At 40.6% G+C, this 27,369-nt stretch overlaps 1 protein-coding gene across 4 annotated transcripts in view; it reads left to right on the forward strand.

The window, feature by feature from the left end:
- The window catches only part of abch1 (ATP-binding cassette, sub-family H, member 1), a 27,557-nt gene extending 412 nt beyond the window's left edge, over positions 1-27,145 (forward strand). The window contains exons 1-22 of one of the 4 annotated variants that reach the window (XM_017430153.3): positions 302-385; positions 487-541; positions 1,115-1,191; positions 2,582-2,730; positions 4,574-4,733; positions 5,374-5,528; positions 7,027-7,134; positions 8,124-8,217; positions 11,506-11,580; positions 11,777-11,945; positions 12,736-12,832; positions 12,934-13,108; positions 14,657-14,757; positions 18,648-18,718; positions 19,031-19,080; positions 19,242-19,298; positions 19,438-19,508; positions 19,643-19,731; positions 21,355-21,458; positions 23,232-23,391; positions 24,429-24,533; positions 25,467-25,573. In XM_017430153.3, the coding sequence (XP_017285642.1) occupies positions 1,132-1,191; positions 2,582-2,730; positions 4,574-4,733; positions 5,374-5,528; positions 7,027-7,134; positions 8,124-8,217; positions 11,506-11,580; positions 11,777-11,945; positions 12,736-12,832; positions 12,934-13,108; positions 14,657-14,757; positions 18,648-18,718; positions 19,031-19,080; positions 19,242-19,298; positions 19,438-19,508; positions 19,643-19,731; positions 21,355-21,458; positions 23,232-23,391; positions 24,429-24,533; positions 25,467-25,573 (2,157 nt within the window). In that variant the 5' untranslated portion in view covers positions 302-385; positions 487-541; positions 1,115-1,131. Of the gene's footprint in view, positions 1-50; positions 386-486; positions 542-1,114; positions 1,192-2,581; positions 2,731-4,573; positions 4,734-5,373; positions 5,529-7,026; positions 7,135-8,123; positions 8,218-11,505; positions 11,581-11,776; positions 11,946-12,735; positions 12,833-12,933; positions 13,109-14,656; positions 14,758-18,647; positions 18,719-19,030; positions 19,081-19,241; positions 19,299-19,437; positions 19,509-19,642; positions 19,732-21,354; positions 21,459-23,231; positions 23,392-24,428; positions 24,534-25,466 lie in introns of those variants that run through there. The other 3 variants (XM_017430143.3, XM_037973467.1, XM_017430160.3) reach the window with 3 other exon arrangements.
- The last annotated feature ends 224 nt before the right edge of the window (positions 27,146-27,369 follow it).

Genomic DNA, 27,369 nt, shown 5'->3' on the forward strand with positions numbered 1-27,369 from the left:
AGGGGGGGGGGGGGGGGGCTGAGACGGCAACTAATAGATCTGTCTGCATTCGGACACACATCTGGACACCACAAACCAAGGAAATCAAATCCGCGCTTCAAACTGGAACCGGTTTTGTAATATTTGATATGTTGCACACAGCTGCAAGAAAGGAGAAGTGTGTGAGTGTGTGTGCGCGCCTGTATGTGTGTGTTTGATGGCCTACATAATGGAGCCATGCCTCCTCCACCTGCCGGCGTTTGAACCGAACCTGTTCTTCAACTTTGATGTTTGCGTCAGCTGATGCTCACATGCTCTTTAGTGGTTCTTCCTCTGTGTGTGGACTCACTCCTCAGACTCTTCCTCACCTCTGCGCGCCTCTTATTTGTTCACATCTCCGTTCTGGGTGAGTTTTAAGCTCCTTCGACCCTTCTGTCTGTATCTCTTTATCTTATTTATACACTGCAGGGGCAGAACAAATATTGCAGCATTTCTTCTTCTTTAAAGGCAGGAGCAGGTTGGAGGAAGTGTTTATCTGCAGATGTAGGCTATAGTGCCAAAGGTGAGGCTGACCAAATGCTCCAGATCGTTATGCAATGCAATCCTTCTAATCTCCCCGCTGGGAATATGAGAGATTCGGGATAAAAGGAAGGAGTTAGTTGGGAAAACTGCAAAAGAAGGCAGCTGTTTTTTCGTGGTTACTAGACTCTAGATGGTGTCAGACCCCACTGAAGGCTGAAGCTAAGATCCAACCAGGACTAACAGACATCAAACCTGTGTTGTGTCTTTGCTGCTTTCTGGATTAAATGCCAAAGTAGACTTCCTGTCTTGAGACAAATAGTATGAGTGATTTGGCAACGTGACTACTAAGAGAAATGGTTTGTCACTGTTGCAGCTGCTCACAACTCCTGAGTAAGAGTCAGTCAAGCCTCACATCATAACTTCTTGCCATCCCTGCCGTGCCAGCTAGTTAATCCTTGCTTTGTTTTAGTCTTAAATGATGTCTTCCTCATGGCTTTTATACAAGGATTTGAAAGAATAGTAATGATTCACAAGCTGTTTTACTTTCATTTTCCAGTTTTTTTTAATATATACGCTATAGGCTACGTTTAATTCCCGTTTTACACCTTTTCAGTCCTGCAGAAAGGCGGAATGCCTGAGAAAATAAAAGCTGACGCAAGATACAACCTAAAACTCTCACACATGCTGACGGTAAGCGTGAAATAATCTGCAATAATCTCAACAACGCTAGGACTGGCGACTGAATTTAAGTAATTGTCGAACACATGAAACATCATTTACAAAGGACGACGTGATGCAATACAGTCTGCTGTAAACGGTGTTTATTTTGAAGGCGTCTCAGCTGGAAGCGACTTCCAACACGGGGTTAGGATGAAGTTAATGTTGTAAAAGGAAGTCAGTCAACAGATTTAGCTGTTTGTGTGCTGTGAGGTCGGGGTTACAAACAAAAAAAAAAGAGAAAAAAACCCACAAGTGTTTATTGTCAGAAACTCGATCGACTAGACTGAGGAATGGAAAGTTACAAATAACTGCTTCCACGTCTTTTCCTCCGAGCCACCGGTTGGAGAACTCCTCACATGTGTGCCAGGTTATTCTTTAGACACAACTCCCTCGGCTCAGAGGACAAATAATTGCCATGACTTGTGTGCAGCATGACCATGGAAAGAGTCAAATCGACTAATTCCAGTCTGTTGTGTGTGTGTGTGTGTGTGTGTAAATATATATATATATATATATATATATATATATATATATATATATATAGGCGAAGACTGATTAAAGTAATCTGAGCCACTCGGTGCAAAATAAACTGTTCATTCCTGTCAAAACAAAAACTAACAATCAGGAGTCAGAACCACACGCCTGCAGCTGAAGTCACCTGGGAGTAAACCTGGTGGCCTCTCAGGGTGATCAGGTTTGCAGCTTGTCAATCACTTCCCTAATGAAGCCACTCAGGCCACCGAACTATGTTGTAGCTCAGTATTTACAGCATATTGATTCTTAGCTCTGTGCTTTATAAGAGCTAATAATAATAATAATAACAGCTATAGCTTTCCAGCAGCATCATTGTTGTATGGATGTTCAGAGCCACAGACATTAATTTTCTCATTTAAAAAGTCCAACAACTGAATTCCTTACAAGTCTTACTTGTTCTGTTTGTCCTATAAAAAGCCAATCAAATGGCTTTATAATGTGCAGCGATTAAAAAAAGCATTTAACTAAGGTTAGTGCAAATCTGGAAAAGAAAAGAGGGCTTTTTTTCCTTTTTTTTTTAAAATATAGACTTTATTTCAACAAAATCAAGCTAGGAACAGGATCAACTATCTATTCAAAGACTGTTAGTTTCATTTATAAAAGTGTTGATTGCACCAGCACTATTTTGTGCTTCACACTAATTTAAAGAAATAAAATAGTAGCGCTTAAATATAAGATCTTGCAAACAGCCCTTTAAAGAAGTACTTTAAAAGCTGGACAGTTGTATCTGGAGGTGATCACAAATCAGTGTGAAATATTGTCAAGTGACAGGTGAATGATTAAGCTTCTGCTGTTGTCCTTCGCCCAACTGTCTTTTCTCTTCCAGCTGAAAGAGGAGAAGATGAAGGCCGATTTGGAAGCGCCCCTGTCCCCTGCCCAGGACGATTTCGCCATCCGCTGTCGAGACGTGTGCCGGTCCTACGGAAAGCTGAAGGTCCTCAGCAACCTGAACCTGACGGTGCCGCAGGGACACATGTGAGTGCTGCGTCTCTGGCTCATGTCTGAATTTGGCTAAAGCGAGGAAAGCCTGAGCGTCGCTCCGTGCGACGGACTTTGCCCTTCCTCTTATCAATCGTTCGAGATGTTCTCTTCATGCAAAAGATGTTTGCATTTTTGGGTGAGGTGCTGGGAAACCGAAGCTTCATCTGCTCTCCTTTATCGTTCATCTGCTGACTGATCAGTCGCCAAACATGTCAGTTTTACGCCAAGCAGTCAGGGTATCTGGAATAACTCTACCATCTTGTGCTCCTTGCAGACAAAACAGGAACATTCCATAATTTCAAAGGGTAGAAAGAGTTCAAGAACAACACTTAAGAAAATACATGGTGTGCTAAATGAGGTCCAGCCTAGAGGAACCTAAGCGCACGTCTTTAGACTTCACATACCCGTCTGTCGTTTGTCTCTGTCATTTCAGAGCCTCGTTGTTCTGATTAATGTTCCACTTTTTCCCCACACTGACCCAGATTCTTGAACTTTCGAATGAGCTCGCAAATAGTTTTCTGTTCGTATTGCAGCTCGTCCTCAAATCTGCTAGAAAAGAACACAATGAATATGAAAAGAATGCCATCCATCTGAGGTATTTATCTTTCCTGGAAATGTGCGGAACAAAACCAGCGGCCCTACGCTGTACATACAAGATGTAATCTGGGTAATCTGATTATTTCTGTAGTTTTGTGGAGAGGTCAAGAAGTTTTCAGGCGCGGGACTGTCTGTTCATTGACGCAGTGCAATCAGCTGTTTTTGTGCCGTGTGATTGTTGCACATTGTGTTTTTCAACACGACGAACTGAACAATGTTGGCTATTAATCATCTGAGTGCTATGGACACAGAATGTTATAATAATAGAAAAATATTGTGATTAAAAGAATACTAGAAGCTTCTGGGAGTGTACAAATATAGGGCAGAGTTTCCATTTAATTGTCTTTGTCCTATGCTGTTGCAAACTAATCTGAGAATTTAAAAAAAAAAACAGAAAATGAAACCTGTTATCCCTACAGCAGAATGGTTTTATTGCCGTTTTAAGCCACTCTTCATACAGTAAGATGCAATTAAATACAAATAAATAAAGCAATAAAGCAAATAAAAGGCAGTTGAAGAAAAAAATGTCTGTTTTGAACCAGCTAACTATTTAAGCCTAGCATAAACACTGGAATTTGCAAAAAGCACAAAATTTTGCTTAAATATATGTATTTTTTGGCAGAACATGCAAAGATAGAAAGAAAATTGAACAACTTGTAATTTCCTCTTTAGTTCTCCCTTTAAAATTTGACTATTTTAGTGAGCTTTAGAGCATCTGATATGCAGATATTTGTATTAACTGTTTCTTGTTCAAATGAAACAACATAAAAATATATAACATATCTGTAATGTAGACAAAGGAGTGACACTTTATGGCCTCAGACTCCACTGAAGGCTGAAACAAAGCCCCAACCATGACTAACAGACAGCAAACCTGTATTTGGATTAAATAGCGCCACTTTAAAAAGAACAATACAAGAATGTTTCTGATTCTAGGTCATCGTGATAAACCGTCAGCTTGTTTTGTGTAATTTATACCATCAAGCAGTCAGGAATCTCAACAATTGTGTTTTGTCTGTGCATATTTTGAATTAATTCCTGGGTTTGATGTAATCTGACAGATTCAGCTGCTGACTGTGTCTGTGCAGGAGTTTTTACTCTCCGTGCCATGATCAGCCAGCTGCCTTTTCAGTCAACTTACTGAACTATTCCATCTGCGCAACGTTCATGACTCAGATGCATGGGCGCCGTCTAATTAAGGCGTTTTGTGCTTAATGGGGAATGGTCATCTCTTCCCCAGTTACGGCCTTCTGGGGCCCAGCGGCTGTGGAAAGACGACTCTTCTAAAATGCATCGTGGGAACGCTGAAAATCTCCCGAGGTCACATCACTGTGTTGGGGAAGCCACCTGCATTTCCTGGCCACGAAGTTCCAGGGAAAATGGTTGGATACATGCCACAGGTAATCAACGAGTGCGCGCTCATTAAACATTTATTTGACAGAAGTCCTTAAGGCGAACAACAAGAACGAAAGTCCTGCTGATCTGCTTTCTTCCACTTTGTTAAAAAGCAATACACTCCCAGGTAAATTCACTGCAGTTGTTTGTTGAGTGGTTATTTTTGTGTGTTTGTTTCTTACAAAAAATGGAAATGCAACAATTATATATATATATATATTGGTTGCTCCTCTTCTGCAGCCGTGAGTAACTGCTTCCTCCGGGGCTTGTGCAGTTTAGCCTTTGCTGCCGGGCCATGCGAGCCTGCAGTGGGCCTCATTACTGTCAGTCTAGATTTCCGATGAGGCCAGTAACACACTCGTTATGTGCCCTCTTACGTGTTGCTCTGAGCATCACGCTCATCCAAGCGAGAGGTGACCTCTCACCTACAGAGACAGGAATGCTACAGCTGAAATATGTGATGCTATGTCTCAAAAATGCGGATGTGTTCTTGAGATACAGACAGCACTGTATGGTAGATCTTGTGAACATGGAATTGAAAGAAAAAGAAAAAGTTCATGGGACTTTATTTACAGCAAGACTTTAAAGAAATCTGGGAAGTGAAACAGCCACTGGGCTGAACAGAGTTTTGTTTGTGTCGCACAGGAATTAGCGCTGTACAACGAGTTCACCATCAGCGACACGCTGACTTTCTTCGGTCGGATCCACGGCCTGACGTCGAAGGAAACCCAGGCGCGCATGGACTTCCTGATTGACTTCCTGCATCTACCTCAAAAGCAGAGCCTGGTCCGAAATCTCAGGTAAAAACTCATCTTACAGCCAGGCGGACTTTTCCACGCAGGACCAGATGCATTTTTACACTCCAAAATATTATTTTTTAAGTCTTCTATAGAGGTCGTTTTCATCTATTTTGTCCTATGGATGTTATTTTTTTTTGGTGTGGTCAGAGTTGAAGCCAGTTTATGATGTTCTGCAGACTTTGAACCCTTATTGATATCAATATCCCCACAGAGAAAAACATAGCCGTTCCTCTTTGGAGGCTGTAAAACAACAAAACAATTAGAGCTGGTCTGATAAGCAGGCAGGGGAAAGTCAAATAAAGAGCGCTTCATCATCTCACTGCTCTTTGCCATTTAACCACTATTCCCCTTGCACCAGCGTTGGCACAGGAAAAAAGCATGTTAGCGATTACAGTGCTGGATATTAATCTCCACTGAGTGCTTAGGAACGATACTTAGAAAAACACAGATAATGCATACGAATTAAAGAAGATGACCAACTTTTTTCACAAGCCACCCAAAGCTATTTTTACCCATAAAGTCTAATTAAAAAGTGAGCTATGTGGCAGCACTGGTTTCATCTCTTGTCATTAAGAGAAACTCTTCAGCAGAGTATGATAAATAATGGATGTTGCTGCAGGTTTTTGGCAGAAAATGAGTCCACTCTTTCTTCCTTATATGAACTTTAACATTTGCAACAAAGTGCTGCACCGTGTGTAACCAGGCAGGAATTTCCTTTGCATCTCAGGCTTTAGCCTCACCTTCCTTGCATCATCATCCAGAACAAAAGGCATATGACTTTGTTTAAGTCGTTCGTTACGCCACCAGTATCACTGCAAAATCTCCGTTTTATTCACTGATTTGATTGGGGTTTAGGTTTTAGTTCACGGCAACGTTCCCAAACCAGGAAGCTGCCAGAGAATGACCTTAGACCGGCTTTCTGCTGCAGTTTGTGTAATCACTAAATCACTTTCCTTGCTTCGGAGAATTGGCTGTAGAGACAAAGGCATTTTGGGACCGTTCCACAGCTTGTTGTGTAAATGAACATTGCTCCAGCCTCGTCCTTGTTTTGCATGTTCTGCTGCAGCCCTGCATGGGAAAGTCCCAGCTCCATGTCACCTGCATGACATTTCTGGAATGATTAAAACATGTAATTCTGACACGGAACGTCTCATTTCGTTCTCAGCACAGCGAATAACCAGTCTTCTTAATATATGTACTGAAAATATGTATTTTTTTGTTTTGTTTTTCTTTGTTTTTTTGCAACAAGACCATGTCCCCTCCTCGTACACTCATCTCAGGTATTGTTTACTCCTGTCCTGCCGGGCAGGTTCGTCTTGAATGTTTTGTTTTGGCCACTTTCAGCTCCCACCTTCCCACCTCCCTCTGGACTGAGTGGCATGCACAAACAAGCTTACGAAAGCAGCCGGGAACATTGTAGAGGATTCCCCCGTCTCCTCACCCTGACTTCCTCTGACCGGTTTTGTTTCTTGTCTTGCTCTCTGCACGGCTGAAACAGTGGCGGCCAGCGGCGAAGAGTGTCCCTCGGAGCTGCTTTGCTGCAGAACCCCGAGCTGCTCATCCTGGACGAACCGACGGTCGGAGTGGACCCCGTGCTCCGGTCGAAGTATGTAACACTCACCCGGTTTCTCTGAGTCAAGCAGCAGGTCTGCAGAATGTAGTTCACAGTCCAGATCACCTTATAAAAACCATAATAAACTAAAAGGGAGACATACCGTATTTAGATAAAGGACAGTCCCAAGTTACACACAAACGACTCACTTCAATTTAGATTTTACCCCTATTAGGCCTGGACAGTTTCTTGTGTTTTCACTTCAGATTAGAAGACACTGCTGATGTAAATGGGCTCCTGATTGTTTATGGGTTTTGAGTTACAGCTTGAGTATAAACAGAAGCTCCTCTGCAGTCGTATGGGTCGTGAAACACAAAGTGAGGTGATTGAGATGATTTCCAGACATCAGAAATAGTTTTAAAAATGATTACCATAAATGTCTTAAAATATATATTTAAAAAATATATATATAGCTGACATTTCCATGTGTCCTTCTTTTTCTATTTCAACCCGCATTAGTTCGGGTTTGCAAGTCTCTGCTGCTGTTATTTCTTGGGTCAGAACCTGAAACGTTTGGGAACCACAGGTATCTAATGATACCAACCCTAAAGCGTGATTTATATATATATTTAGATGTAAACTGGACTGAAAAACAGACTCAAATATAATGATTGTCTGATAAGATGAACAGTTATGGGACTAGAAGATCTCTTGATTGCTATGATTTAGATTTTAAAAAAATTACATTTACCAACATCCAATGGATAATCTCTGCCAAGCAGCTACATTTAGTGGATCAGCAGGTGTTTTGTAAAGCTGAGTATCATCTACTCTAGTTCTAATTTAACATCGATACTTCAACTCTAAATACACAAAAACTGAATTATTTGTGAACCTGGAACTTCTTCAGAGTAGCTACGGTGTGAGAAATTTTCGAACTAGTTGTGGTGTGATGAAACATTTTAAACCAGGACCATTTGACGTGACGAATCGATGTGCACGTCGAGTGTTATTCACCACGTTTCCTCTGCGTTTCCTTCTAGGATCTGGCAGCACCTGGTGGAGATCGTGAAGACGGGGAAAGTCTCCGTCATCATCACCACGCACTACATCGAGGAGGCCAGGCAAGCCCACGTGGTGAGGGAAATAAATCGACACATGCAAACGCACGAGATTTGCATAAACACACAAATTGGGCAGAAATGCAAACACGCAATCAGCGAAACGGACAGAAAATCAATACATCAAAAGCTCCTTCAGCCGTTTTGCTCCCTTCGGAGAAATATAATGAAAGCGTGAATGAATCAGTGTTTATTAGCTTTGACAGGAAAACAAAATGCAGGACATCAGCGAGCGCAGGGTGGGGATGAGGCTGCACAGAGGCTGCCTCGTGTGTTTATTTAAGTCGTCTATGCTTTGCTCTGAGCAGCAGCTTTCTGTCCTGTAAGCTGCTGCTGGAAATGATCACCAGAAGACAAAACGGGTCTCAGACGCCCACTGTGTCCTCCAGCAGGAAGTTTTATTGGGTTAAGTTTAACTTGCAGGGGAAAAAAAACACATTTTTGTGAATATTTTGGTACTTGGAGTTGTTGCATACACAATCTTTTTAGAGTACACATATGTAAAAATACATTATTGTCCCTATTTTGCTAAATTTGACTATTTCAGACTTTTAAACTTTTAGTACCTTTTTAGCAGCAACATACATATTCCCCCAAGGAATGCTACTTTTTAATCAATTTATTTATTAGCCTATATGTTCATTTCATCCCAACAGATAAAGTGCTTGATCTAATCAAACCAAAAGCACAAAGAGGCAACGATTAAACCACAACAGTCAACATAAAGAGCTCCAGTGCTAAACAATGTGCTGCATACTAAACAAAGCATGGATGTAAAGCTAACTGTGGGAAGCAAAGATGAGTGACTGGTTTAATACGTCGACCGGATCCAGTCAGTGAAAGGGATTTGTGCTCTAAACTTTGCATGGCCCAAACTCCACCCAAGCAACATACAAATAAAGTGAAGAGTAAAGAAATAAAAGGCCCTTGCTACCAATTTTTGTCCATGTTGAATTGTTTAAAGCAGGGCCTCAGTCAGCCTAAAGCCAGCATGCAGTGTTTGTAGTAACCTTGGGTCGCTTTAAAAACAAAAAAAAAAAGACTCTTGGTTCACTATAAACCCCTTAATTCTCTGAGTTCATTCATTGTTTTTCCAGTAATCGTCTTTCTAAAACCCAAGAAGCCAACTGCAGTTGAACGTTTGCACTGTAGATTAGCTTTCCTGGAAGCCCTTTACTTTGTGGCATGAATTAATTTCTCAGAGCTGAAAAGGAATATTGATTCAGCTGATAATTATTTATATTTAACAATAAAACATATACAAAAAAAGACTCTTATAAATGAGCAATTTTGCATATTTTTTCTGCCTCTAAGCTAACAAAATACCTCTCGAGGAGGCTTAGAGTTATGACTTTATTTATTATTTTAAGCTTCTTTGGTATTTTCCGTATTTTAAGAAGCTCACAGGCCGATAACATGTGGGAGCCAAGCAGTCAGACTGGATTGGAGGGAAGTAATTGTTGCTCGTGACCTTTTTCCTCATCACGCTGATTCTGCCACAGAACTGTGACAGTGCAACAATGGCTCCTGTAATTAGTTGCCATATTAGCTGTTTTATCATGTGAGTAGGCCTCATGTGCAAAGGTTTGTTTTAATTGTTTGAAGTCATCAAACAGAACAGTCAGAAATCTTGCTTGGGTGTTAATGGCACTAATAGCTAATTCTAGCATAACTTGCTCGAGCTGCTCGCGTCCGACCAATTCAAGAACCTTCTTTTTTTTGCGTGTTAATTTTTTTGGAACGTAGTGTACTCTCCTACTTGCATTTCACGAGCAGTCTGTTGCACTTTTGGTTTGTATGATGTAGTTAAATCAACACATTGAGTTTGACAGTGTAAAACAAAAACAACGTATAGATGTAAAAATGAAAGCAAATCTTTGTGCACAAGCCAGCAGCTGGAAACCGTCACATATGCTTTATGCAGCTAGAGACTGAAAGGATTTCCCTGTGCGTCTGGGTTTTAGCAAAGAAATTAGTGTCACATGATGGTTTTAGTGCAGTTTAAGAAGCTTTTCCGGCAAAAGTCCTACCAGTGTCTATCTGTATCGTTGTTTTCCCGCTCCACGATACTTAAGCTTCATCGTGAACCTGTCGAGGTCATGTTGTAACAAACTCAAACCTTTTATTTTGATCTCGGCATCATCCTGCAGCAGGCGCCGAGAGCTTCTAATGAAACCAGTCGGACGGCGTAGAGGTTTCTGCCGCCAGTGTTTAAAGACACAAAACACACGAGCCGCAGTGACGCAGGCGCGCTCGCTAATTGGCTTTTATGACTCCTTCACCTTCACAAAAGAATGTGAGGAGATGCAGCGAACGGCTCAAAGGACAGTGTAGGGTTCTTCCATTTAATGTCGCTTCGACATGACCTAGAAAACGGCAGCTTTATCAGCCTGGTGTTTCCAGGTAATCTGTGATCACGCTGCAGCTGCAGGTTTAGTTTATGACCTGTGCTGAATCAAGGCTGCCATTAAACACAGAGGAGATGTAGCTTTTGGATTGCTTTACCTTCCTATAACACAGAAACAAATTAAGCCTTCCTTGAAAGACTGTGCATGCCATGCCAAGGTTTTTAACAAAGATGTCACACGCTCTGTTAGTGCTCTGAGTAAGTGACTCTCAGCTACCATCACGCCGAACTTTAGCTTAATGTTTGTGGAACTGACTGAGTTGTAGCTGTTTTTGTGTTTTTATAAATGTGATTAGCTGCGTTTGCCATCTTGAGTCCGACTGACTCCAAAAGCTAATCAGATGTAGATGTACACTCAATGATTACTGTCTCGGAGTTTCATTAAAATCTACCCTGTGGTTTATGAGATACTTTTTTGCTCAGAGACAGACAGACAGCACACACACACACAAACACAAGCAAGATTACACTCTCACCTGCCTTTGATAATATATACAGTCAGATTTTTTACTTTTTTTGCAGGACCTCATTTTGGGTTTTTAAATTGAAGCAGTTTCCTCTCAAAATAATATCCAGAACGATTTTTTTTTATCATATTTGCATTTTACTGCCAAAGAATTCAAATTGTTTGATAAATGTTGCTTTTGGAGATCTTCTATTTCTTTTTTTGATCTTGAAATACAAAAATAACTACAATGGTAGATGTGTGTGTTTGTTCAGTATGATCTTTATGATCATACTGAACAAACTTTATATTTTTCATGTATAAAGTATGACAGATTGTCTTAAAATCAGTGAATAGCAATAAAGACAAGGGGAATGTAAATTTCTTTGAAATTCTTATTTTATTTAGACCCAAACCTCCTTATCTAATGAATGTCACGTCTCTTTTTAAAGGTTGGTCTCATGCGAAATGGCCACTTGCTGGCTGAAGGTCCTCCTGATGCAGTCATGAAGCAGCACAGTGCCACAGTGAGTGCCGTTTTAACCCTCTGTGGAGAACGTTCTCAAGGCTGGTATTCAGAGCCGGGAGGTTGTTTATGAGTCTGCAAATTATTACAAAATGGGTTGTCGGTTCTACTTTTCTTCTGCACACATCCACTCATGTCCAACCTTGAAAACAGAATGCACAGCCTGAGTAACGGTGCTCTGTCTTGTTGTACTGCAGACCCTGGAGCACGCCTTCCTGCAGCTGTGCCAGTCGTCGGACAAGAACTGTGTCAAACGGGGCTCCGGACCTCTGGAGAAAAGCCAGTCGTTCGAGAGCGGGCGGGACGAGAGTCAGCCGATTCTCGGAATTGGACCACCCCCTGCAGAAGAACTTCCTAAATGTTCCGGTATTTATTCCCTCCCTTTTTTGCTGGTGACAGCTTGAGCTTTATCCAGCTTTTAAGCATTTTTTAAAAATATATAAGATCCAATATTCACACCAACTGGAATAGAACAGAATAGAAGTCCAGTTGTTTTTGTTTTTAACCTTTTTTTTTGGATTTATGTCCTGGATGACTGAGAATCTACACCAGCAACTTCTAGTGTCCATTGTTTTTACAGAATCCCTATAAATCCCTTAAAGGCAGCTTTATCTGACCCCATTTATCTTTACTTTTATACCATCATCCCATTTAGAGCCACTTTATGTCTGTAGTCCCATGTCGGAATACAGCCTTTAAACAGCTGTATATGCAGCTTATCAACAAGCCCTTATCTAAACACCGGGGCGTTCTGGAGATAACCGGTGCGATGAATGCAGTTATTGAGCTGAATCACTTTTCTTCTGGAGTTTTTATTTCAGACCAAAATGATTTTATATTTACTCTCATTTTAACTCCGTCCTACTCCCCGTAACTCTTAGACGCTGAAAACCAGCTGCCTCTTCCTGTTTTTTAGTGCCGTGTGGAATGGTTCAGTGCACTAAAATGTGCAATAAAAGGCTTTTAGGATTGTAAAAGTGACAAAGAAAAAAACACACACACTGTGTAAAGCTGCATACAGGCTGACTCCCAGCTTGAGTTGTAGATTTAGTTAGTTGTGATACATTTTTTGTTTTTTTTGGTCCATTCTTCTCTATAAATGGCTAAAGGACATTTGACATTGCAAAGCCAAGGTTTATCGTTTTGTGTCTCTCAGCGGACTGGAAGGCGCGGGCCAGACACGTGCTGCCGAAAGGGAGGAACATCGCTGCTCTGGTCATTAAAACCATGGTGCGGATGAAGAGGATGCCGGGGTTCGTTGTGGCTTCTTCTTTAAACAGGACGATCTCGCGTTTCACAGCCGAAGGAGCAGCCGCCTTTCTGACCCCCTCTGTGCTCTCCGGTGTGTTTGCAGCTCGCTATGTTTTCAGTTCCTGCTGCCCGTCATCCAGATTTCTCTGATCTGCTTGTGCGTTGGAGGCGAGGCGAAGGGGATCCAGGTGGCCGTGGTGAACAACGACAGTTCCTCCCCCTCCTCCTCCTTCAGCAACTCGGTGCTGTCCTTCCTGGACAACTCCAGCGTGCATCAGGTGTCACTTTGCAGATCTTTATTGTGCTTTGCTACATTCATTCATTTTATTTATTCAAATTAGGGCAACTACAGATGATCTGCATTCAGGTGAATTTGCTGTTGTGAATTTATCCCAGCGTGGCAGCTTGGGTTGTATCTTGTGGCAACAAAAATGAACATTTCACAACTGAAGGGACGTTATTTTTGCCTCTCAGCTGTTGATTTTATTTTTACTCTAAAGTGTTTCACTTCTGCTTCACGTCTGTTCATAGCAGAACAGATATCAGGACTTCCTTTTTTCTAGGAAAGTCAGTAAGAGATTAAATGGCACAGATGTCCTTTCAGTACACTGATGCATAGTACAAAAACTACAGCCACATGATGAGAGGGAAAAGACAATTTGAGACAGTTAAGGTTCTTTATTCTTGACACATTTGTTGCATAGCGTTCTTCACATCAGTTTCTTTGGACTTGAATTAATTCATGAACTGCCCAATCCTTAAGCACATGCGCCAACTAGACTCATCCAAGACAAATCAGAGAAAAACATCCAGCTTGGCTGCCGCTCTCAGTGCAAAAACACAAGAAATATTAGCACTATTTCATGCAAATTTTTGACCTCAGCTGGTAGCGAAGTGATCAGAGCATAGCTCCGTGGCGGCGAGGACTCGGTCTTAACCTGTCACGCTCTAGTGTTTCTTTAAAATATTCTCCAGGACTGAAGTAACTCAAAGTTAAAGTTCATATGTTTGTAAAGAGAGACGAGCGAAAACTTTGCAGTATAACGTATCTTGGTTGACCTTATTATCAAACCAGCTTGCTGTTAAATCACTTAAACAACATATCGACACATCCTATTGTGGAGAAGTGAAATGGCTTCAAATAAAACATCAAGCCTAACTATATATTGGACCAGTAATATTCAGTCATAGTGCTCAGAAAATGGAAGGCTCCAAAATCAAACTCCAGCGCAGTCAAGTATTATTGAAATTATTTGGTAAGGTTATTAAATTTAGCTTGTTTTTAATCAAAGTGCCAAAAAAAAAGAAGAAAGATGCCAAAAAAAGGAAAAGATTGGCTATTAGATTGGATGGGCTTTGGCTTGAAGTGTCAGTATTCGAATATTGGCTCAGACTCACCAAAAAAAATTACAAATCAACAAGAAATATGGTCTAACAAGGCCAGTTGGGCAAAAACTCATCTGGGCAATACAAATATACAGTATATATTATGAATTTTAAGAACTATTCTCACCACTGTCCAACAACTCATGAGTATCTCTGCCGCCGGTTGTGGTCAAAAAGGGATGTGCTATTGAATTAACAATGGCAGCTAAGCTGGATGTTTTTTTTTTCCTGGTACATCCATGTGAGGATGACGTGATTCCTGCATCCAGGACCGATCAACAGGTTGTTGTGCAATACATAAAAATGTGATCTGTCTGGTAGCTGTTTTCAGTCATTTATTGTGCCCTAAAAATAGCTTGGATTAATACGTATTCTTCTGAAGAAAAAACAAAACAAAACACAACAGTTGATTTTATTTTATTTTTTTATGTTCTTCAAAGGTTCCCTTGTCCCATCACGAGGCTTTCGAAGGAGTCTACAATGGAAAGTACTGGGGGGTCATCGGCTTCGGAAAGAACTTCACCAGTTATCTGACGAAACGGTGAGAAAAAAAAACGAATGGGTGACGCCGCGACCAGCTGGGTTTTGTCTGGATTATGTGTTAAAATGATCAAATTTTGTGTTGCTTGACAAAAAAAAATGGTCCAAATAAATGAAAATGCATAGGCTTTTAGATACCGCTAAGAATAAGTGTGAGATTTTATCAACTTAAATTACTGCAGCTCTGATTGTTTTTGTCTTTGAGATATTGATATTAACCTGTACATGCCATAATATCAAATATACTTCATTATATTAGTTATTTAAGACTGAGTTTAATGAAACTCTCAGAAAGTGATAATTGGATTCACATCGACAACTGATCAACATTTGGAGTCATGCCAATCCAACATGGCCGCCACAGCTGCCTCCGCCGATGCGGAAATGTCTGTAATTCTGTCAGTTATACAGATAATGAGCTAAAGTTTGGTGTGATAGTAGCTGAGAGTCCTCCCCAACACGTACTCTGAGTGCTAACAGATTGCGTAAGATCTTGCCATACATGTAAGGTAGTTTGCAATGTGTGTCCAAAAGCAGCCGTAAACATGTTTGTCCAAAACAGTTTTCAACATGGAAAGTTCCTCTCAGGTTAAAACTTTGCGATGAAAGGCTTGTGGGTGATACGCATTCCTTCAAGGAGCGCCAGGTTCTTTAGTTCTTTCAGAAAAGATGATTTAATTTAAGCTTTCCTTTTCAATCCTGAGCAACATTTGAACGTCAGATACAGCAGTCTCTGCGCTGTTTGTGTTGTTTCTTTTATTCAAGAAGAAAAAAAAAAAACCCTGTAATGTTACTCCACTCGTCCCTGAATGGCTCTCAGATTTCAGTATGAGCTAGATATACACTTATCTGTACAGGAATCATATTCATAGTGCCATAAATCACTTATAATAACAAAGAAGATGCACTTTGACTTGATGAAGTTTCTTGAACTAAACTGCAGATAATTTAGAGTTTTCATTTAGATAATTTCATTCAATAATGATTTGGCTCAGTTAATAATTTAGACCCAAGAAGTCACCAACAAAAAGTATCAGCTTTCTTTTAAGCCATGACTGCGTTTTTGTGTTGTTTGTAGGGCTGAACAAAAAACCATAACTGTAGCAATTATTTATTTTATTTTATTCCTTTAATTTCATTGTTCCCTGCTGTCTGTATTTTGTGCACACTTTGTGAGGTTTAAGCACTTGGATAACAAAATTCCACTGTACAAACATTGACACAACTTTTCTAGATGTGTCAGCATCAAAAAAGGCTCCAAAATCGACAAATATCTGCAAAAGTGCATCTGGAACAGTCTGAAAGTCCAAAATGGAAAATTCTAGGAACCCTGAGCTGTAGTAAAGTCGGAGCTGTTTGTCCCTGAATGTGCCTGAACTTGTTTAGGTAGGAATTGAAGTTTATCATGTGCTTCCTGTCCTCCCCCCACCTCTCCAAACAAATAGTCGTCTCCCCGCTCGCCGTTCCTTCCTCCTTTGTGTCGCCGCTTGGCATCGCTCGTAGTTTCTTTCTCACCGCGATCCGATGCTCGTTTTTCTTGTGCAGCTGCAGCACAGTTCATTACAGAGGAATCCGTCTGTGTGCGTCAAACTGAGCCTCGCCAAAAGCCCACAGTAAGACGGACTGGCTTTGTAAAACACGCCGATGTGACACAAACAGGAGGTGCATTCCAGCTGCAGGGCTGAAACCACCTCATCTCACAAGGCAAAAATGTTCGAGACACAAACACGCCGCTCACCTGACTGCAGACATACAGTGTGTGCCGAAATCTCGTTTGACCTTCTGAACCGCATTCACCTCGGCCCTACTGTGTGAGCAAAAGGGCCTCAAAAGTTTCCCATCGTGGCTGCGAATATCTGGAAGTGAAATGTGATTTGATGCATTTGTTCACCAGCAGTTTCTCTTAAATTGCTAAAACTAACAAAATAAACAGAAAACAACAATTAAGTCTTGATTTCACTGAGAGAATCTGGTCTCAGTGTCTTCAGCTAATTGAAAACAGGTCATGTGAAAGATCGTACAGTCAGTGCTGTCGAACCCAACAGGACTTGAGAAATGAACCTCTTAATTTGAACCAAGGTGAAAATTTGATAAATTTCTCCAAATAGCCTCATATTTCGTAAAACAAGGGCTTCTTTACGACACCAGGATTTAAAGGATTTGTAGATTAAAGGCTGCCATTTGTGTATTAAACAAAGATCTTAAGCGATCAGATGGTGCTCAGATGCTGTGTTGGGGAGGACTCTCAGCTACTACCACACCAGATTTTAGCTCAGTGTCTGTAAAATGGACTGAGTTATAGCAATTTTTGCATTTCCATCTTGATTCCAAATGTCAGTCAGTTGTAGACGCGCACCCAGTGTTTACTTTCTGAGAGTTTCATTAAAATCCGTTCTGATATATTTTGCTAACAGACAGACAAATAAGCACAGACACAGGCAATGACAGTACATAATCGCCTGCCTTTCATGGCGGTGGGCGATGATACCACTACTTTTTTTGTTCAAGTTACGCCAAATGTTCTTCTGAGGTGAAAACACCCTGAAGGCAAATTGATCATTTTGAACCTTCGGGAGGAAAATTCTCCCTCTTTGTGTGCGAGACGCATAAAAGCCGCTCCGAGGCCCAGAGAGCTGCCGTCATGTGAGCGTGAGTCAGTCCTGAGGTTTTGTTTTCAGTGTGAATCCCATCATGTGATTCACAGGTAGACGGTCTGGTCCTTCCTGTCCCTAAAACACCTGGGTGGGTCTGGTTTCAGGGTCGACCAATCAAACGCCGGCTGGCTCCCACTGAATCATGTGCCGATCATGTGACCGGCGCCGCTGAGGCAAAACAAAAGGTGTGCGCTTGCCCTGACGCTTGCACGCCTTGTGGCTTTGAGAAAGTGAGCTCAAGCAGTTTGAACAGGCTGTTGTTGCGACCCAACGTTCGCCTCTTTTCTGTTGTCTGTTAGGTGTTGCGTGAGCAAAGCATGATGGGTCGGAGCTGAAAGGACTAAATGCTCCTCATATCAGGCGCACATATGAACCCAAACAAGTTTAAACAGGAAAAAGCAACACCCTCTATCAATTTTACAAATGAAATCATCTTCTCCTTAACAAGTCTTCAAATTAGGTTAAAATCATTTAAAATGAAACTAGCATACCTTGAAGGAATTCATATGGCCGGCTACCTTTTAAACTAAAAAATGACGGAGTTAGAGCCGTTTTGATCAAATCCTGCAAATAACAGGACACACAACTGTACACAGTAAGGTGAGATCTTCTGCAATCTTATAGCTCTCAAAGTGTGTGATGGGGATGACTCTTAGCTACTACCACCCCAAGTTTTAGCTCATTATGTTTAAAATTGATCCAGTTAGAGTTTTTTGTGTTGGGGAAGGTTGATAAGATGTGGCAGCCATCTTGAATTGGGTTGATTCTACAGGATAATCAGTTACAGATGTACATTTATTCATTAAAATGGTTCCAGCGCTTCACTTACATGATTGCCCTCTGCCGTGAAAGTTGGGCAGTAATGAACAAGAAACCTTCATCCACTGAATCGAGTACAAAATAAATGTTTTATTTGAATAAACCTTGTGCACGTTGTTTCTTTTAGTGCTTTAATTAGATCGAATAATCATTTTTACTGTTTTACTTTAAATGATTTACTTTATTGCATGAATTAGCATAAATTTTATCATAAGTATTATTCACACTGCTGCGCCACACTTGTATCTGTCTGTCTCGTTAAGTGTCCTGTTCGATGCTGAGCTGATGAACAAATCAGCATCTGATTCCTCCTCTTTCCGCCTGTAATTCAGCAGCTACTTTCCGGTTTTACTGCCTGCTGCGGAGCGGTAAAAGCAGATTTGTTTTGTAGGTCCTGACTGTGTCTTTGGTTTTATAGGATTCTGCAGCGGCAGGTTTCGAAGGAGGTGATCGATGGAGGATCAGTGCACGTCTGGCTGGACCTGACAAGTAAGAGCCAAACACACTGACTTGTTCGCATTGGGGTCGAACATTTCTCATTTATGATGCAGCGCTAACAATAAAAAATAAAGAGGCTTATTGTGGAATGAACAGTTCAGCAGGTGAATATATGTATTTCGTCTTGTATTTGTTTTTTTGTTCTGGCTGAAATTTACTCAGTTTTACCAAAAAATGGCTAAACTGAGTAAATTTCAGCCAGGATTTTATTTGTTTACAATCATGGTTGAAATTTACTCAATTTAGCCATTTTTACCCCCATGGCTCTGAGAATCAGACGTTTTGCTCTTTATGTTTTTCCAGATCGACAAATCGGTCTAATGCTACAGAAGAAACTCCACCAGGCTTTTGAGGTACAGATATTCCTGTTTAAAGCTCAAACATTTAAATTAATATTTTTTTGCACTTGCACATGAAGCGTTGTTCCAGTTCTTTATGATCAATAACAGACACCTTTTAAAAAAAACATGTTTCATCATAAAAACGTTAAATCTGTGCTGGTTTCTGTCTGCAGGCTTTTGTGGAACATAAACTGGGCAGCATGTCATACATGGCCGATGTGCCAATAAAGGTAAAAGTTCAAGGAGAACTGTGGACTGCACTGAAGATTTCTAAACATAAATGTTTGTGTAAAAAATATGAAATAGTTAGAAATGATTCTACATGCTGTGTAAAGTAAATCCAATGATTTTTATTTTCTTATTTCCTAGTTTGAGGAGCCAATCTATGGAAGTCTGAACACGGACTTCACCACGTTTGTGACTCCAGGAGCTGTGCTCAGGTCAGTACAGATTTGGTTCAAAATAAGATCTACTTGTCAGATGGAAACGTGGTACAGAAACAAAGAAATGGTACAAATTTTTCCAGTCGAAACCCCTTTCCTTATTAACTTTCACCTCATTTTGTTGCTGGCAGCATCTCCTTCTACCTGGCTGTTGGGCTGACGGCGCTCTCCTTCGTCCTGGAGAGGAAGGAGGGGCTTTTGGACCGGTGCTGGGTCGCAGGTGAGGGCTCCAAGTTTGCATTGCTCCAACAGCAGCTCAAAAGTTTAAAAACTATTTCAGTTCCACAGTCAGTTCACTACATGTTCATTTTAAGCACCTATGTAAGTACATTCACCCTCTTGACAGTTAAAAATAAAATATTACCAGCACTTTCAGAATTAGCCCCAATGTATTCAGTATATATGTCACACACCATTGTAAACAAAATATCTGGGATGCTACAGTACTAACAACTACTAAATATCACTTTAAGTTTGATTTTTGGAAAAGCAACTTGTGCAGGACAACAAATTAAGACTAGCATTCCTTGAAAAAAAGACATACTTCACGCTACCTTGCATGTCAAAGTTTTGATCAGAATACATATATATATATATATATATATATATATATATATATATATATATGCTTGATCTGTTCGCACTCCAAGTATGTGTCAGAGGTGACTGTCAGCTATTACTACACCAAATTTTAGCTCATTATTTGCAGAATTGACTGAGTTATGAGAATCTTAAAGTTGACAAGCTGTGATAACTGCTTGGAATCTGGTCAGTCAGTTGTAGATATGCATCCAGAGATTCATTCAAATTTGTTCAGTGGTTCATGACATCTTTTGCAAACAGGCAGACAAGTGAACACACACAAACACACACACTCAGACACACTCAGACACAGGCAACAACGTGCTTGCTTGACTCTTTGAAAAGTGTGCAATAAAAAGTGTTAAACTAAAAAGTTTCTGTAAATTTTCTTAAGACTCAATCCTGACACTAAATCCCTTATTTCCTTATAAATGTGCTCTTTTTTTTTCTTTTTAAAAATGAAAGAATATATAGGATTGTTTAAAACGTGTTTATTTAGAATTATGCAGATTCAGATGATTCATATATTTTCTTTAGCTTGTTTTTTTCCGGGGTGAATGGGACTGGATTCATTTGATAGAAATCTGAGGATTCATTTTAACATTTCAGATGAAAGCAGGTAGTTTTATGTGAGACTGACGTTGTTTGAGTGAAATATAAGACATGACCACTAGAGAGAGCAACATGATCACAGCAGATTGTGAAGAAGTGAATTATTGGAAACGCTGAACATCTGTCCTGTGTTTAGTCTGTTTATTCTTTATTTTATATTTTAAAGTCTTTATAGCCTATTGGTCATTCATTTGCATATTGGTCATTTAGATGCATTTCTTGCTGTTGGTGAAAGAAAGTAGTTTCTTTGAAACAGTTTTTTAAGATATCTGTGTAAACGTGACCTTAGTGAACTACTTTTCTGTATTTTGACTGGACAAAAGGCCACAAATAGCTTAATCAGAGAGCTTTGTTTTGCTATTCTTGAGCTATTCCTAAAGAAATAACCAAATAGTTCACAGGGAAATGGTGAATCAGAAGCCTAGAGGGGACAAGAAAAAACACTGAGCCAGAGTGAGGTTTAGATGTTTATATACTTTAGGAGAAGTGAAACTACTTTTTTGCCAGTACAGTATGTCAGTACCTCCTACACACCGGACCTTTCCAGTATGTTTTACATGTTAATGTTCGTTACATTATGTGTTTGAGGGTTTTTTTCTTTATGTATTTAAAATAAAACCCCAGAGCCATTTTTCTCTTTGCCTTTCAGGTGTGAGCTCCATGGAGACGATGCTGGCTCACCTCTTCTCTCAGCTGTTTGTCATCAGCGTCCAGATCATCCTGATGCTCCTCTTTATCCTGCTCGTTTTCAAGGTGGACACCAAAACACACACACACACACACACACACTTCAGATAAACTTTACCAAGGCTTAAGGACATGCTCTTCCAGTGGTGCAAAAGAGGCCCAGAAATCCTTCCCGACACGCTGAAGGTTAATGTTTCACCAGCCTGGCAGGTCGTTCATTTGCATTTTTACTGCATCAACAGAAACTTGACTGTACCTAGAAGAGCCGTGATTATGGTAATAAGAATTTGATGTAACCGACAAACCATTTAAATGAGAGCGAGATCAGCAGATATGTTTACTGTAAAAACATCATATCTTCTCTGTTATTGATTGTCAGTGTGTGGAATCGATACAGTATAGGTGTGTGTGTGCGTTTGTGTCCACGTGCTTTTAGGTGTGTGTGGCATTTCGTGTGAGCGTCTGCAAGTGTGTTAATTAAGGTGCCAAAGTCCAAAGAGACCACCGCTTCATAAATCATTTCCTGCTTCGCCCGTATCCAGGGATCGCGGCGGGATCGCCTCGACAACAGCCCGGGATTGCTGTGGCAACCGTGCGGTCATGTGGCCTCCGGGTCTATTTTTGCACGTTGTCAGGGGAGACGGATAGTGTCGAAGCACAGCGAGGAGTTCACCAGCGCAAACATTCCTGCAGACCTAAGGGAGTTTATCACCTTGAATGGTCCGAGGCGAGCCCCGCTCAGTTCGGCTCAGCTTTGAAGGATTCTTATAAACAGCTCGTGTCACTTCATTTACAGTCAGACCGAGTTGGAGTTTCTTTCCATTTTGAGCCTTTTTCTGTTATTTCTGGCCACAGATCAGTGCAGAACATTAGGGAGGGTTTGTTTATCTGCTCTCATGCTCTTTTAAGGACTTCTAATCTGGGTTAGTTTGCCATGATACGTTTAAAAAGCAGAGCGTGTCACAAGCTGCCTTGAATGCCAAAGTTTTAAACAATGCTCCAGCTTGATCCTTTAGGGCTCTAAATGCTTGTTGGGGATGACTCTCGGCTACTACCACACCAAATCTTAGCTCTGTATCTGTAAAACTGACCGAGTTAAAACCATTTTCCAGGCTCTGTATTAAATTGGGTTGACACCTCCCGATGATCCATTTCTGAGAGCAACATTAAAATCTGTCCAGTGCTTCATGAGATATTTTACTAACAGACAGACACACATACACTCAGAGATAGGAGATTCATGGTAAAGAAGTTTTATTGACACGAGGGAATATTCACGGAGGTTTAAACTTCTTGAAGCGGTCTGCTTTCAGGGGAATAAGAGTTTAGGAAGGGGGTTTAGAGAATATTTTCTATGAACTGAGAAGCTACAGTGACATTTTTGTCAAGTCGTTTTCAGACCTGCGTCCGTATGAGCAGTTTTTCACTTCGTTTCCGGACAGATATGTGCTGAAGTGACAGACGCAGAGGAGTAGAGCTGAGGCTGCAGCATCAAATACATACAGTTTAGTGTTTTGCCTGTTTTTTTTTTCTACGTTTCCAGAGCTGCAGGTTGAGAAATTCTAGGATTTTATTATATTTAAGATTCCACTTCTATCCTTGAGCAGAAATAAAGAGTTAAAATCAGCTTCATTTTTCTCATTCTTAACCAACAGAGCCCAACAGAGAAGCAGCCACCAACTTATTATCTAAACCTAATGTTTTTCTGTGTGTGAGTGGCAGTGCACGTCCTGGACACGTTGGCGCTCCTGGTTGGAATTTGGGCCCGGGGGCTGCTGCCGCCCAGCTGTTCTAAGCTCCCCCTTTTTTCTGACCTCAGTCGTTCTTCCCCCTGTGCAGATGCCGAACGAAGGCTCCTTGGCTCTGGTCATAGTTCTAATCGTGCTGCAGGGCGTCACCGGCATCTCGTTCGGCCTTGTGATCTCGGCCGCCATCGACGACGAGCAAAGTGCCAATCAAGCTGCCCTGGGCATCTTCTACCCCAACCTCATCCTCAGTGGTAAGCAGAGACCTCATCTGTTATGAAACCTGGGAGCAGGAAAAAGAAAAGTGCGTGACAATAAACTAGAAAAGCTGGATATCAGCCATATTGAAGGTTGTTCTGATGAATATTAGCTCAGAACATGTAAACCTAAAGTGTTTTAGGTGTATTAGTTTCCTTTTAAAGATAAAAGCCTACCATTCCTTGTGGTAATGCATATTGCCTGCCGCCTTTTATACCAGTTTTAGACTAAGATCATCTTATGAAGAAAAATGACAAAAATATGGTCAAGCCTTGAAAACACCATAATGAGTGACCTCACTCCACACAGCTAGATTTGTTGTGATCTGTTTGAGCTCAGGGCATGTGTTAGAGATGACTTTGAGCTACTCCCACATCAAATTTTAGCACGATATCTTTAAATTTGACAGAATTATCAATATTTGTGTGTTTGCTAAGCTTGGTCGGCTGTGGTGGCCATTTTGAATCCCACTGATTCCAAAATTGAATCACTTGTAGATCTACATTCAGCAATTATATTCCTAAAAGTTTCATTAAAATCCGTCCTGTGGTTCCAGAGATATTTTTCAAACAGAGACACAAACACACAAGCAGACACAGACAAAAATAATTTTACTTGCCTTTTACCTTTTGGCGCTGACGCTAAATACAATTTTATCCAAAACAAGCCTAAATGTACTCATTTATTTTAGAATGATAATAAATAAAAACTATATTTTTGGCTTGAAATGCAATTATTCTTCATATTTGCTCAACAGTGCACGTATAAGCTTTAAAAGACTTGCTTTATCTTGCTGGTGTAGCTTTGAATTTCTGCTTTTTAGCCAAGACTGGAGTTAGTAAAGTGAATCTGTAAAGAGGTGGACAAACTCCATGCGCTAACAAACCGATTAGAAGTGAAATTCCTCCCCAAATTTGAATTGTGGACAACAAAAAGAAGGAAGAGATTACAGATTACAGTTTGTTATCAGAATCCAGATGCTAATCGTCTTGTGTTTTATTTCCATCTGTGTCTTGTCCGTCCCGTGGTGCAGGTATCATCTGGCCCGTGGAGTGCATCCCGTATCCTCTCCGGTACCTCAGCCTGGCTCTTCCTCAGACCTACGCCTCAGAGTCCCTGCGCTGCATCATGTACAGAGGTGATGTACACGACAAACAGGCTGCATGAGGCTCCGACTCTTACACACAGCATTATAAACCATTTATCAGCCCTTCCTTCGGGACTTAACAAAAAAGAAAAAAAAAACAATCCGAGCTGGCTTAGTGTTTCATAAAACGCAGGATATCAGAGGATTGCTTCTCTGTTTGAGAACTTCATTATTCAAGCTGTCAGGCTCAATTTAAGGAATGTAAACTTGGCAACATTTACTGATTAAATCTGTGTGATAGGAGTTCTAATGCTTTCAATCATTAAGCTTTAATACATAGCTTCTATACGTGTTGAATTACATGTATTAACACAGAATTCACAAATATTAAAGCCAGGGTGAAAGTATTTATTAATTGATACAATTTTTACAGGAAACAAAGTCAAATTAAGCTTAATGTCGTAAATATTGAGCATTTTAAGAATTCAAATTTAGAAATGTTGTCCATTATTTTCCTTTTTCTTTGGACAGACAGAACATATATTCCTTGCTTTCTGAGAGCCTAAGAAATCTGCCCACTGGTTCATGACATATTTTGCTAACAGACACACACAAGTAAATACATCAACCACTCAACTTAATATAAGATGACCACTTCAGCTGGTTGATCTTAGCCAACACAAAACTGGCTGCAACTCAGTCAGCTTTACAGATGTTGTGCTAAACTTCGGTGTGGTAGTAGCTGAGAGTCATCCCCAACACTTACTCCGAATGCGAACTGATCATGCAAGATCTTTGTTTGAAACTTAGTCGATAATTATTGGAATCCACCGTGTCTCGGAGTTAGCAAAATATCTCACAAACCAGCGGACAGACAGTCAAGATAACTGCTGCAGCCAATCAGCCTTAAAAGAAGGAGAAGAATGGATCTAAATCAGTGAATTTAACTGCTGTCGAGCTATAATTTCTGTTTTGTTTTTTCAGGGTGGGGCCTGGGTAAGATGATGGTGTGGCGAGGCTTCGCCGTCACTCTAGGCTGGAACACCTTCTTCCTGATCCTGGCGACGGTCATCCTAAAGCTGAGGACGTGACCCTGCCCCATCCCACCACCACCACCACCACCTTTTCCTCAGAGGACATCGTCCCAAACGAGGACGGCGCTCTCAGGAGATGAACACCTCATCTGAACCTTCTGTCTGTGGTGAAAACGAGGGTGACAGAAATCAAGAGGAAAAAAAAAAAAAACGGAGGAAGGGCGTTTTAACGGCGGTGTGACAGACCGGTCACCCTCCTCCAGATTCTCTCTCCGACACACAGACACACACACACCAACACACACCCTGATCCTGCAACAGTTGCTTTTGTCTGTTCAAAGTGTAATTTCAAGAGGCTGCACGTAGGAAATGTTTGCTAAATAATGCGTGTTCGCTTTCTATCTGCATCTTCTTGAAAACTGTTACTCTGTGAATCACCACAAACCAACTCAGGGTCACTTTTTTAAAAGCAAACCTTCTGTCTGCCCTAAGTCTTAATGCTAAAAAGCGATATTTTTGTTGTTGTTTTACATTTTATTTGAGCCTGGGCGGCCCATTTTTCATGATAAATCTGAGGACTGTAACTGTTGGACAATCTAAAGTCAGTATTTGCCTTCTACTTGACGTGTACTAAAAGAAAATGAAGGAAAACTTTAAACGAAGAAGAATCAGAGCACAAAAAAAGTTTTTTTTTCCCGTCTCCCTGGGTTAATGTTCCCTTTTTAAACAGGAAATAGAGAAGAAGATAATTGCACAATGTTGTGGGAATGCAGATGAAGTTTAAAAGTGACAGTTGCTTCATTTTGTCCCATTCAGGCTTCCTTCAGCATCTTTCTCTCGTTGCTTGCATGAGACATTTGCGTTCAGCTCGACATCCTCTCTGCTTGTGAAAGGAAGCCTCAACACTTCGTGTGTTACCAAGTGCTCAGATTTGTCGTTTTCAGTTCAGGTTTCTCCACATCTCTGTGCCTGCATCTCAACTAGAAGACGTTTGGTGATGGGAAATGTTCTGTAATGTATGTTTTTGTTGTGTTTTATTTTATTTTGTTCCATTCCTCTCTACTTTGCTGGACAGAGTGGAGCTCGTCGGATAGATTTCTGTTCTCAGATCAAGCTGTCGGCATCCTTGCAGTCATGCTGTTTTTTTTACAAAAAAAAAACGATTTTAAAACTGTGCGAGCTTTGTATATTGTTTTTAAAAGGTTTTTCCTCCAACAATCCCATGGAACAAAAGCACACAGGAGCAGAGCTGTTTGGGGTTCAGAGTGTGAAAAGAGACGGCAACAAAAAAATAATAAATTCACAATTGAGGACGTCGGGCTGTAGCTTGTTCGCAGTCAGAAAACAGGGTTTTCCTTCCTTTTGATGTCAAAATTATCTGTTGTATGAAAAAGCCTCTCTTAAATATTTCTTTGGACATAATCCTGTACATATCTTTATACGTGGGATTTATGTTTTTAATTATTTTGCGTCAAGGAAATCATTAAAAAGCATGGCAAGATGAAGGATAACAAGACCCAATCAAACTATTAGACAATATTAGATTTATTTTACTAACAATATCTACTTTTTTAATTTTAGTTTATATTTTTGCACCTTCTCTAAAACACATCATATCTAAGCTGGTGAGCTGCTTAAAAAAAAGAGTGAAATATATATTTTAAAGTAAAAACCTTTGACACAGTTGAAGAGAAAAGCACCGTACCAGCATTACTTATAGTGCCAGTGAACGATTTAAAATGTTTACATTCATCAACTTTAATATGACATAGAGATATTTTTCTTATTATTACTCGGTTTAGTTGTAAATCTAAACATGTCCATGAATGTCCTTTTTCCATTTTTCCCCCCCC

The sequence above is a fragment of the Kryptolebias marmoratus genome, linkage group LG22 (assembly GCF_001649575.2).
Source record: "Kryptolebias marmoratus isolate JLee-2015 linkage group LG22, ASM164957v2, whole genome shotgun sequence".
Classification (NCBI taxonomy): Eukaryota; Metazoa; Chordata; class Actinopteri; order Cyprinodontiformes; family Rivulidae; genus Kryptolebias; species Kryptolebias marmoratus.